The 13,090-nt window shown below is 38.6% G+C and overlaps 1 protein-coding gene across 1 annotated transcript; it reads right to left on the bottom strand.

The window, feature by feature from the left end:
• Nucleotides 1–939: 939 nt before the first annotated feature.
• On the bottom strand, nucleotides 940–6,381 carry LOC103397625 (corticotropin-releasing factor-binding protein-like). Its single transcript, XM_008335958.3, has 7 exons — nucleotides 6,235–6,381; nucleotides 6,045–6,132; nucleotides 5,456–5,613; nucleotides 4,465–4,675; nucleotides 3,254–3,408; nucleotides 1,640–1,760; nucleotides 940–1,452 (listed from the first exon to the last, which is right to left on the bottom strand). The coding sequence occupies exons 1-7, from the start codon at nucleotides 6,313–6,315 to the stop codon at nucleotides 1,298–1,300; spliced, it is 969 nt and encodes a 322-aa protein (XP_008334180.1). The 5' UTR covers nucleotides 6,316–6,381; the 3' UTR covers nucleotides 940–1,297.
• Nucleotides 6,382–13,090: the final 6,709 nt, after the last annotated feature.

The following is a 13,090-nucleotide window of genomic DNA, read 5'->3' as shown; positions in this document are numbered from 1 at the left end:
TTATGACCTTTTATTAAAGCACTCATAACTTTTGTTAGGTGCTTGAGCTCCAATGGCAGAAATGTGGTTTTTCACACTGTTGTCAGGGCGAATAAGGTTGAAGCAGAGGCCTTGAGTTTGAGAAGAATCTCAAACACCAAAGTAAAGGTGACAGAGACACTGACATTTATTGTCAATGTTTAGCAGCTCCATCTAACAGAAAAGTAAGAAATTGAATTAAAAAAATCATATAAAATAACTATATTTTTCTACTCACATACATAACCTATTATATTCAGAATAAACCAATACTGAATTAGTTAGACATGTGTGTGTTAACATGTGTCAACCAATGGGACGCCTCTGGTTCAAACCTCAAACAAAGTTCAGCTGCTGCAGATTTTATCGTTGATTAATGAGCGGCGTCGCACAAACAAAAGCCATTATTTGTAGCGTCTACTGATTACTCCAAAATAAACTCAATATATTTAGCTCACATATGGACTTTTGTGATAAAGTAGATCAAAAGAGAAGAAACACTGGGCCAAAATTCTGCAGTGATTTGTAATGGCAGATAATAAGATTTTAGCTTTGATTACTGCACTCTTTTCTTAATCTGTAGCTGGAAGAAGAACTCGGAGGATCATTTCCACAGACTGTTGCATCAACTTTACCCTTTGACTATATCGTTCGACCGATATGTATATGTATGTATGTATGTATGTATGTATGTATGTATGTATGTATGTATGTACAGTATGTATGTTTGTACAGTATGTATGTATTTTACACATGTATTTAATATAAAGTGTTCTGACAGTTGAACAGACTTGGATTCAGACTACGGTCGAACAGCCTTGAAGAAACTCACGTTTCAGTTAGACAATAAAACTGAGGAAAACAAGTAACTCATAAAAACAGAGAACAAAATAAAACAGAGAAAAAATCACTTTGACAAAATTCACAATGCAAGTATAATGTGTTTATTTTACAATTAACAAAGTTGAAACATGAAACAGCAGAGAAGAGAACCAACTGAAACATGATGGCTGCTCTCACCAAGAGATTTAATGAAGCACAGACTTGGAGAACAAACACAGACTCCAACATCTACATCTGAGAAGAATAATAGATTTCTACAATGAATAAAACAATTATTCAAATAAATAGATGAATAAAAAATGGTCAAAAACCAAAGAAAAAAAACATTAATAATGTCATCACTTTGGACATCTTTATTTCACATGGTGCAGTTACAAAGCAACAAAAAGCTGTGTGATATCTCTGCATATCCGTATGTGTGTATTTGTGTCAGGTCTCATTCCACAGTGCAGAAGTTATCCAGACTGTTCTCCTGGGATTTGGGGAGCTCGTGATGATCCAGTAGTCGGTACTGGAAGGACACCTGGTTTATATAGTTCCCACTAGACACCAGCCTCACCACAGAATTATCACAACCAATCTTCATCTGGGCTAAAAGACCGACAGACACAGAACAAACTCTGTTCACTCTGGAGAACATGAAGAACATTTCATACTCATAACATTTCAAGAACTTCACTAAGATTCTTTTCCTTTTATGGTGTGTTTTGTGAAGTAAATTAACAGTAAACACCAAAACAATTGTTATTATTATTATCACAGTATCACACAGACTCACCCAGTCCTCTGAGGGAGTAACACAGGTCGGCCACGGGGTACATTCTGGACGTATCGACTCCATTACCTCCAAGCAGCTCCACGTAGTCACCTGATCCAGAGCAGCCAGACCACAGCTGTTTCTGTAAAAGCAGCAACAGTAGAACGTTTGTTTGAATTTTATTGGTTTGTGAAAAGTTTGAGATATTGAGATATTCAGGTGTTTACGGAGTAAAGTTAAAAAATATGGGAATGTTGAGCATAAAAAAAAAACACCAGGTAAAAATGGGTACATAACACCCTTTTGAAGACAGTGATATTGTCATGTCAAAAAATCTCTCTTAAATTCATTGAACTTCATTCAAAAACACTGTAATTTCCACCAAAATTGAATTCTTACCGAAAACAGAGGAAGAAATAAAGGAATTGTTTTTTGGATTTATAATTCACTTTTTTCACTGCACCACAGCTGTAAAAGCTCTGCACCCCATGTGGGCCCTGCCCCACACTTTGGACATAACTGACATATACTATTGTGACATCTATGTAACTTGATGATTACAATCATTAGGGGTTCAAATGTTTTTTGTGATTTTTTTTTATCTATACAAATTCTACATGGAAGGGTGAATGCATTGCAGTTCTCAAACTAAGGTATGCAGGTCACTGGTAGTCCTGGGCCCAATCTGGTGGTATGTGTGTGAAACATGTTTGTTTTTTTGCTTTGTTTTAAAAGACAAAATAGTTGCACAACAGAGAGTGCCCAGTGAAGTGTTAGAGTTTCCATGGCAACAGCCGGCAGAAAACAGTCAGAAATGTCATTGCTAATTACGTCAAATGTGAATTCGGTCCGACTGGTGCTGTGGAGTTTTCATAGGACTGTGCGTGTAATGGATTTAAATTAATCCATTTTCAGCTACAGTTGCTCACATTATGTTGAAATGCAAACGGATGCCACGTCTGGAAGAACAAAGGGATTCTGGAAATGTGTGTGTGACTTGCGAGAGTGTGTGCTGCAGAACAGACGGCGATAAATGAAACCACAAGAAACTAAAGTTGCTCCAACAGAACAACTCACATGGATGTGACATGAAATTACATCTGAGACAGATTGAATCCTCAGAATCAGAGGGTGATGACTGTGTCTGCGATACTACGGAAGAACAGACTGAAATCATTAAAGCTGAGGAGCCACTGCACTGAGTTCAGCTCCTCACTGCACGGAATCTCTTTTTATCACTTACTGTATTACTTTTTCTCACATATACATCTTCTTGTAAATCTATTCATGAAATTCAACCCCGGTGCCTTTACATGATTCCTCCAAATGTTTGAATGGTAATAAAAGGTCAGTTTATTGTATTTGGCTCAGCCTAGCAGCACTCACATTTGTATGGTGAAGTCAAAGTCTGGCAGTCTGCATCTGTGCACTTTTATCACTGTGTGTGATGAAGGTTTTATGTGAGTGGACCAGTTCTAAAGTATTTGAACAACTGAAAGTTAGATAGTTAGTTTGTAAATTATCAGAGATTCACACCAGCCTACGAAGGACTTTTTGAACTACAACAATGGAGCATGACAGGCTACCGTCATCTGTCCGTCTGTCTCTTTGTCCGTCTGTCTCTTTGTCTCTCACCTGTGGGATGAGGTCATTTCTCTTGGCTTCCCCCAGACTCAGTCCAGTCAGTTTGATCTCCACTGGGTAGATGATGGAGAAACTGCAGTTTCGGCGCTGGTGGGGAATCACCATGGTAAAGTCGCCCTCCGGATTCTGAGACATGATGTTACAGGCTTTACACACACACACACACACACACACAGAAACACAGAAAAAGAGGGGGAGACGGAGCTTTACTTTGTAAGGTTCATAATTGATTCTTTCAACTCATTTGGAGTTGGAAATACAACAGTGAAACTGCAGGGTGTAGGCACGAGTCGTGAGGCGGCTTCTACTTTTTTATCTAATCAGATTGAAATGAAACAAATGAAATTTGAATTGGTAACAGCTTGACTGGACAGAGACCAACTGGAGATGGAACACTGCACTGCACTGGGCCTGTGGTTCATCAAGAAGGGTTTTTTAAGAAAAATAGGCTTCACGCAAAAAGCCCTGACAGAATAACAGAGTGTATGACTCACTGTAATGTTTGAATGACATCAAAGTTGCATGTGTTTGTGTTTTGGTTTCCCACTAGTTCGAACTGTACTAGATGAAACAAGTAAGATTTGTCCAATCATTGGCACTAATCGTGCCAGACAAGTATCAAAAATGTAAAAAGGTTCTAGGAAATTTATTTCACACATCTATTTTATGAGTATTGATCTGCGTTGTCACCAGTGTGATCCAGAGGGAGGATAATGTGAGCAGCTGCTGTTCGTGCTCACCACAAATGATTAAGAAAAAAGATCATGGGATTCACAGTGTTTTGTTCTAAACAGTTTTTCTTTTCTTTTTCTTTTTTTTAAAGAAACTGTTCCTTTTGATTCCGTGCTTGTCATAGAATACCTTACAGTTGGTTTGTGATTGTTACGTTGCTTGACACAGTGTTTATGCCGTGTTTGTCAAGCAGCTGGAAAGCAGGTGCAACCCTCTCCGTCAATCTCTGTCTATCGCTCTCAGCCTTGATTAATGCTCATCCAAGCGCAAACATCCATGGAAACAGGCGAGAGGCAAAATTCTAGGCTTCAGCTGGAAGCATGAAAAAAAAACCCTGTTTTTTATTTTCTTAAGGTTTTTTTTATCTTAATGAATAATTGAACGTTCTTTTTTATTTTTCATGCATTCTCCTAATGTTTTTTTTTTCTCCATTTTTTAAATCGACTTCATAGATGTCTAGAGGAACTCACGAAACAAGTTGTGTAGCTTTTTGACAGAGAGGGTGAAGCCACTGCCAGGGGTTTGAAGGCGAAAGAAGACCATTGCCACGTTCTGGGAGGAGCGGCTGGTGGTCTCTGTCTCAGGATTGGAGCAGAAGTCTCTGTAGCGTTGGCGCACAGGAAGCTGATGGTCCTCACTGCTGGGGAACTTCTCTCCCTTCAGAACCCAGCCATCAAATGTCTGGGTGAGGACAGATGTACGAGGAAAACCTTTCAGTTAAGGAAAAGAGCCTCCATCCCTCCCCCCCCCCCCGCCCCCCCAACTACAACTACAACAACCTCACTGATCACAGAATCTCTAGTTCTAAATCCAGCGTAAATTGAAGGGCATCAAAGGAGAAAGAAAAAAGTAATTTTATTTTTTCCTGATTAAGATGAAGTATCTTATTAAGATGCATTTTTTTACAAAAAGTATTTACATTTTCAGCCATGGTTGCTCATTCTATAACTAATTAATTATTGTTATGCAATTAAAAAATTGGTTCCATAAATATGTATTAAATCTGGTTGAAACAATTAGGTGTATCAAAATTGGCCAGCAGCAAGTTGTATGGTTACATTAACACACACAATTAAATTTGTGCTTTTTTTTTTTTTTTTTAGCTGGTTTGGAACTCTTGCAGTAGTATTTTTAACATCCACCTTTCACCTTCATTATGACCAATCATGTTGCGCCTAAATTTGAGGATGAAAGCAACATGTCGTCTGTTTCGATGTGATTGGTGCAATTCCCCAATAGTCAATTTGTTACATCACACGTTCAATTGCCTATTTATAACCAACATACATTTGTTAAAAGACCAAAGATTTTTTTTAAAATCAACCTCCGTTCTCCTCTACGTTCATCAATCTGACATCTAATCCCAGTTTGACACCCCTGGTCTAAGTCGCCTCTTCTACTCCTGCTCCAGGTAGTGTGACCAATTGTGCGTGGGGGTCTATTTTGGTAAGTGTTGCTAACCTTAATGAAATCTCCAGCGCTGCAGTCAATACTGACGTCAGAGAGCTCCAGACTGATGACCTCACTTGGCTCAGCAATTATGAAAGTAGCGCAGGCCAGTTGTGGTCGAGACGCAACAAAGGTGAAGTGGCCATCAGTGGCCAGCATGTCCATGCATCCTGTTACCCACAAGCAGATCATCAGTTAACCACACTCTTTGAACAAAGTCATGCCTCCAGAATACAATTGTTTTATAATAATAATAATAATAATAATAATAATAATAACAACAGTGATTATATATTATAGTTATCTTGGTCATTATTATCATTTAAAACATCTTATGAGTAAAAAGTTTTCCCTCTTTATACGATTATCTTTCAAATATATGATTCTTCTCTGGGAACTAACAATTTAACACTGTAGACATTGAATTTGACATTTTCATTTTTAATATCTGTTATTGTTAATGATGGAAATTCTCTATAACAGTTTCTGCAGAATGTTTGCTGCAGCTCAAAGGCAGAGCACCACATTCACTTTGGATTGTTTTAAGGCTTTATTTGGTGAATGTTGTCTAAACAGAACCACTGTTTGAAGCATCACTTACTAAGGGGTCGGCGGTAAACAAAATCCTCGGAATCTCTTTTCTTCTCCATACTCAGCAGAGAATATAATCCATCTGATGAGTTGATGTCCTAAATAAGACAGGACAGAAACACATGTCAGCTCCATGTCCTTGACTTGGTGTAATTCAGCAATTACAGTGCATTTGAATTCAAGTGTTAATTGGATCTTACCTCCACGTAGCGGCTGAGCCCCATCTTTAAAGAGAGGGAGATGAGAACGAAGAAGAGATGTGCTCGCAGAGTCGGGGACATGATGAGTGGTCTCTCTCAAAGTGTTTCCAGAAGCAGATAGGGTGAGTAACAGCGGCGACTGAGGGCTGGCAGCTTTTATAGCAGCACAGACAGAGACGGGCGGGCAGGCCTACACAGGGTCAGTGGAAAACACTGAGCTGAGGGGACTTACAGTAATGTGAGATGAAAAGCAGCCATAAAGGGCTGCATTAGGGCATGCGCTCAGCTGTGTGACAACCAATAACTGCGTCCAATTTAATAATCAAATTAAAAGTCATGGCACTCTGCTTTCAATGACTTTATAAAATGTGCAACATATTTTCACATCTAAAAAAAACACCATCATTAACGACTAGTGATCACCAACCACTCTCTCATATTTACTGTGGGAAATGTCTTGTCTCAGATAGAATGAGAGATAGATAGACAGTCAGACAGACAGACAGTCAGATAGACAGATAGATAGATAGATAGATACATAGATACATAGATAGATAGATACATAGATACATAGATACATAGATACATAGATACATAGATACATAGATAGATAGATACATAGATACATAGATACATAGATAGATAGATACATAGATACATAGAACATACAATTTAGAACATACAATTAGGTAAAATACAATTAAATAAAATGGGAAACCTGAACAGTGGATGTTAGTCAATTAGTAGGTAATCATTGTTGCTGGGTGTGGTTGATTGCAATCTCAATTATTATTTCAATAATACCATTGTAAACCATTGTTAACTTAGGTATATAAATAGTTATGAACAGTATAAATAGTTGAGTAATTAAATAGTAATCAAATACTATTAGCTATGTAGGCAATTTCGGCAGATGATGATATTTGCCCAGGTGTAGTTCATATTTAAACACATGACATGCTGTTGTTCGAATATTGCTTTAGTTAAATCCATATTTTATTACGCTCCATTAAATTATTACATGCACTTTTTAAACAATGGAGTGACTTGGACTGGGTTGCCTGTGAAGGAAGAATATGCAGCATTTCACCCTCTGTTTCCCACTTCTGCCTCAGGGTCCGTCACCGGGTTCTTCCCCAAACCACCGACCTCGTCGTGTCCAACATCTGGCTCACTGTGCTGAATGTTATCGTGATCATAAGACACGCCCAGGAAAAATTGGGAACTAGATTTGATTCTGATGCTGATAGTGCGGCAGAGAAGACGTAAGAAGCTGAATGTAACCACAGACTTCAAACAGTATTTATCTCTGCACGTTAAGAGTGGAAAATTATCTAATTTGTTTGCTGTACACAGTGAAACGGTTGAACTCGTGCAAAAACAAATGCTGTTATATAATGAGGCCAGAGGTTATTTTGAATAAATACTCTGCAGTACTCTTCTGTTTAGTTCTTAATGCTATTTGAATGGTCTCTGTAAGTAGTGGTTACATGTACTTGAGATGCTGCGGTTGCTACAGTTTGATTTCTCTCCACTGGTAATACTAATAAGCAAGGATGAGTGGAAACCAGGACTTCAAAGATATATATATATATATAATACACAAAGTTCATGTACAACTTTAAAACATAAGCTAAAATAAATGAGCACCCATGCACATTTGGATACAGTACCTGGAAGTAGAGGAGGAGGAGAAGGGTTAGATTGTGGAACCAAACATGCATGTTTTATTGGGTTTTTAGTAGGGAAGTCCAATAATTTCGGCCGATATTAGCTTAATTATGTAATATGAATCCTAAACAGTTTTTCCTCCGATATTTGAAAACCCAAAGTGAAACTGAAAGCAAAACTATTATTTGTATTCTGCGAAGTATTGTCCTGTGACACAGAAACGACAACATTGGCAGATCGGATATCAGCAAAAAGGTTAATATATCGGACATCCCTAGTTTTTAGTTTTGTGGTCCAAACTGAAGTAGGACGTTATCAAATCCATCCATTCATTATCTACTGTGACACTGGAACCTACCTGACAACAAACAATGGCGGGTGTTCAATCAACCGAATTAAAATACCCAGAGAAAACTGTAAATTGAATTTATAGTTAGTTACCAAAGTGTGTTGAATAAACTGTTATCTAATTGTGTTAAATAATGGTCTGTTTGACAGGAGTAGGTACTCATAGAAAGGTTTTTTACAATCTAGGTCCATAAAGGATGAGGTCTGTTTCTCATTAAGTATGGGAATCGGATGAACTTTGCCCTAAGAGTAAAATGTAATACACTTTGGGACTTAGGTGAGCCAACTCTGCGAAGCTGTTCTCTGTTGGTCTCTCTGCTCCCCCTCGCAGTGAGTAAAATGTACAACGTCGTCAGGTGTGGTTCTTTTCAGGTCATTCTATCTGTGGCAGTTAGGTGACAATAGTGGTGACTGAATAACGTAATTTTCAGCAGCAACAAAAACCTATACACACCTGGGAACTCGCAAACTCCATACAAAGAGACTAGGAATCGAACCAGTGATCTTCTTGCTGTAAAAGGAATCATTCTAACATTTGTTTTCATCATGTAGCTGGCTCTGAACTTTAGAAGCAAAATCGTACAATGAACTGTAAGTGACTAAATTGGATTGGTGGTCAGAGCTCGGACCTGCTGGAGTGTCATCGTAAAGTCTGCTGTGTTGTATCATGCCAAGAGAAAACCCTTTCCAGTTCCTGCCTGTTGTTGATGTTCATTAGTCGGCTGTGTTTATATTTTAGCTTGTTTTCGACCTTGTATTTTTTGTGCCAAAGATGAAAAGGACTGTTATTAGGGTGGTATTTGGACCATGTCCATGTGCTCCTGTCAGGACAACATCATTTCAAGGGAGTCTTTTCAAGGAGCACAATAGCAGGTCCAATTCTGCACATACAACAAAGAAAAAGAAAGGAAAGTGAACTCCTTGTCATTGTGACACAGCTCACCACTTCACACAACCAAATGTGACCTCTGTTTTTAACCCATCACCAAAGTGAACAGTGGGCAGCTTTAAGGGGAGCAGTGAGTGGGGACGGTGCCATGCTCAGAGGAACCTCAGTGGTAACTTGGCAGCTGGTGGTCCACTTCTTTAACCACTAAGCCACCACTGCCCCACTAGGACGGGTCTTTGGTCGACACCAAATGCAAACTTACAGAAATAAGTCTTTGAGTTATATAATAATAATAATTCTGAATTTGTTTATGTTTGATGAATAAAAGATTGTCAGGAAAATGTTTTGTTAAAAAAAGGTTTATACGCATTGTTAAATCATTAAGTCATATTAGTATTGTTTTTCCAGTGTACCAATTCTCAAGTAGAAGTAGAAGAAGACAGTAAAAAGAAGAAGAAGAAGAAGAAGAAGAGGGAGGAGAAGAAGAAGAAGAAGAAGAAGAAGAAGAAGAAGAAGAAGAAGAAGAAGAAGAAGAAGAAAACAGAGAAAGAGACTAACTGTTGCTGTGGATGGACTGAGCTGTAAAAGGTCAAGCTCAGATGTGTGTGTCAGCGTGTGAGAGATGATCATCATCCCGTCGTCGCTCTCACACACTGGCGTTAGAAGTCGTCCTCTCACACGTTCTCTCCTTCGTCTATAAAGAAGACAAACGGCCGTGTGTGGATGTGTGCCTGGTAATTACCCTGCGCTAATGACAGCTGACATTTGCACACAGTGATAAAGGTCTTTGATGTTGAACACGAGCCACAGAACCAAAACAATAATGAACATAATGAACAGCATTTAGTTGGACATCCGCCGAGTCCGTCCACTACATCGCCGCTGACCTAATCGAGGTGTATTATTTTCATGTAGAAGCCAGTGGTCAGTGATTGTGATTAGTCATCTAACATAGTTCCTAACACTGCGCTGAGACGATGTCTGGACTCATTAGTGGAGAGCTTGCAGTGAGGGTCTCGTTGGGTTAATGAGAACGACAGGACTGCATCAAGAAATGTTAGAAAAATCCTCAACCATGTGTTTGTGTTTTCCTGGTGTGACTGTATTTGTGGGGACACTGTTTGGAACCACACAATGTGGGGACATTTTGCAGGTCTTCACTGGTTTGGACTTTAGAAAAGAATTAGGGTCAAGTTCAAATTAGTGTGTATTATGATTCTTATTAGGTAGCATATCCACATTGTCAAGGTTGATGCATTAAATCCATGTGAAGGGCTGGCAAAAAACAAAAGATTGTGAGCGTCTGAATATTTTTGCTTTTGCTGATTTCTGATATGTGTGATGTGATGCTCTACGGCAGCGGAGTCAACTTGATTTTCACTGGGGACCACATCATCAATCAGGGGTCCCCAACCCCGGTCTGCGGACGAGGATGATACCCAGTAGGACAAAGTGAAACAATGTACTCAATTTTTAGTAATTTACTTAATTCAAAGAAATTCCTGTCATATCCTTTACTTTCTTTATTTAGAGAGAATCTGACAATATTTTAAAATAGTAGGTCATTCATTTATTATGAAAATTAAACAATCCTTCAATGCTCAGTACCTTGGTACTGGTCTGTAGTAACAGGTGGTACTGGCTGACCAGTCCTTGGAACAAAAAAGGTCAGGGACCACTGGTATAGATGTAACTACTCCATAACAGACTAATACATGTTTCTGCAATTGATTATTATTTGATTGATTATAAAAACTTTTAATTTCTCAGGTTAAGAAACTCTGCTGCATGGACTTCACTAAATACATTCTGTGTGGTCCCACGGGCCACACAGAATGACTTGGCGTGCCGCATTTGGCCCCCAGGTCTTGAGTTTGACACATGGGTTTAAATCAAAATTAGTAAATAAAGCTATAGATTTTACTGAGAAAGTAACTAAACAATAATAATATAATATAACATATTTATTGTGGTGCTGAGCTGAAAATGTGCATCTTTTGAGCTGATAAAAAAAATAATGATCTTCGAAACTTATGTCCACACTTTTTTTTATGTCCACACAAATTTTAGGTTAGTATAAAATAGACGATTTACTGAATTACGTGTTTTATATTAAACAGCTACAGTTTGTATAAACACAACATGACGTCCTACAAGATTTCATTAATATCTGAAATAAAACCTCAGAAGCAACCAACAAAGCCTTGAATTAGCGCCGAAAGAAACCTACACAATGATGACAACAATTTAACTTGCTAATATAATCAACATTTCAAGTTGCCCAGGCAGCACCCACATATTGACTATGCTATTCTTTTATGCCTGCAAACCGAACAAAATATCCCAGGATCTTAAGCAAACAAGTAGAAATGTGCAAGAAATGCAGGGACAGAGAAAAAGAGAGAAGACTCGAATGTTTGGCACTTTTCCTCACTCATATAAGACAGAATCATAGTAAATGACCAGAGTCCAGTGTGTTCAGCATCATAACAGAGAGAGAGTGGTCTCCCAAAAGATGAACAGTATTTGACAATGTACAGTTTACAAGAGTGGATTTAGCATAGCTAACCATGGGTTAAATGACTGAACAGAATTATTGAGCTGAAGCCATTTCATGAAAAGAAAAATGATTTTGAATTGAAAATTGATTTAAAAGAAAATAATCTAATAATAATAATAGTAGTAAGGGGAGTTAATTATTAATTTGTCAAAACACCCGGATTTTTTTAGGCGGGTTGCAAGTTATCAGTACAAGATGTCCATCGTATTTTAGGTAATATTGAAGCATGTGAACATCAGACCTATATTAATCAAATACTAGCACCATGTTCGACAAGGAAACAACTCTTAAGAATAACCTGAGAGATACTCGTGTTATTTTAGTGAATAAGTGAAAATGGCAAAAAAAAAAAAAAAAAAAAAAAAATCAGTCATAAAACTCAAGTCCAACTGCCTTTGTGTAAAATGCTATGGACTAAGTGTTGCTCAAGAGAAAGGGTCACAGCACCATCTGGTGGCTAATATAGACACCGTTTGTTTTCTTAACCTGTGAGTTAAGGCTAAGAACCCTAATGTTCAGATATTCATGATCAGTTATTAGCAGTCATTAACCTCCACGGTTGTTCTTCACCTGTGACGACAGGCTCGTCTGGTCAGAGGGGATAGAATTCACCAGACGTGGTGAGAGTCAAATCATTGCAGATTTCTGCTGTTAGCATCTCAACCATCTCAGCATGCAACCTCAGTGTGCACACCTGATTCCTGTCAATAGAAGGCTGTTTGGATTGTCTCTCCACCTCTCCTATTTTTACTCTTTTTTCCAAAACACACACACACACACAGTGTCACCAGAAAATGACCAGTAACTTCAAACAGTAAACCGGAGACCATGCCAAAAACTTGAGCTTTTTGCTGTAGTAGATGTTTATACCAAAAGTTTTGAGACAACAAAGACAAGTACACACACGCACACAAACACCATCACACACACACACAGCCGCTCCTCATGTTGATCTGCCTGTCAACACGGTGGTCCAGCCCATCCCTGCCTTGCTCCCTGACTGACCCATTCATCTCCTGCGGGGGCTGTAATGAGCCGACCCTCCCCGTTTGGACCGACCTGACAGAGAGAGATTGCTCTCAAGCTGCCATGGATTTTCTCGGTGGCCCCCTCCTCCCCTTCCTTCTGCCCTGAAAGTGGTTAATTTGAAGTGTGTTAATGAGGAGCGATGGATAACACACTCCTCTTTTAATTACATTCTTGTGGAGATCTTCAGTGGAGGTCAGGTGACCCCCATCCGAGGAGCATATTGTTTTCAGCTTACAATACAGAAAAAAAGTCTTGTACTTTGTTATGGAGTGAAAAATAAAAGCAAGTGCAAAACAAACGTTGATAAAAAAATGTTTGGACTGAACTTGCACTTAACTTACTTAACATTAATTAAAGTT

The sequence above is a fragment of the Cynoglossus semilaevis genome, chromosome Z, assembly GCF_000523025.1.
Source record: "Cynoglossus semilaevis isolate Cse_v1.0 chromosome Z, Cse_v1.0, whole genome shotgun sequence".
NCBI classification, from domain to species: Eukaryota; Metazoa; Chordata; class Actinopteri; order Pleuronectiformes; family Cynoglossidae; genus Cynoglossus; species Cynoglossus semilaevis.
This window is presented reverse-complemented; position numbering and strand designations above follow the sequence as displayed.

Bases quoted from the DNA above. Each gene is read 5' to 3' on its own strand.
- LOC103397625 (XM_008335958.3), bottom strand. From the start codon at position 6,315: ATGTCCCCGACTCTGCGAGCACATCTCTTCTTCGTTCTCATCTCCCTC. The intron at 3,409-4,464 runs GTGAGTTCCTCT...GTGTGTGTAAAG, and splicing joins AAAGCTACACAACTTGTTTC to CCTGTAACATCATGTCTCAG. The intron at 1,453-1,639 runs GTGAGTCTGTGT...TCGGTCTTTTAG, and splicing joins TTACTCCCTCAGAGGACTGG to CCCAGATGAAGATTGGTTGT.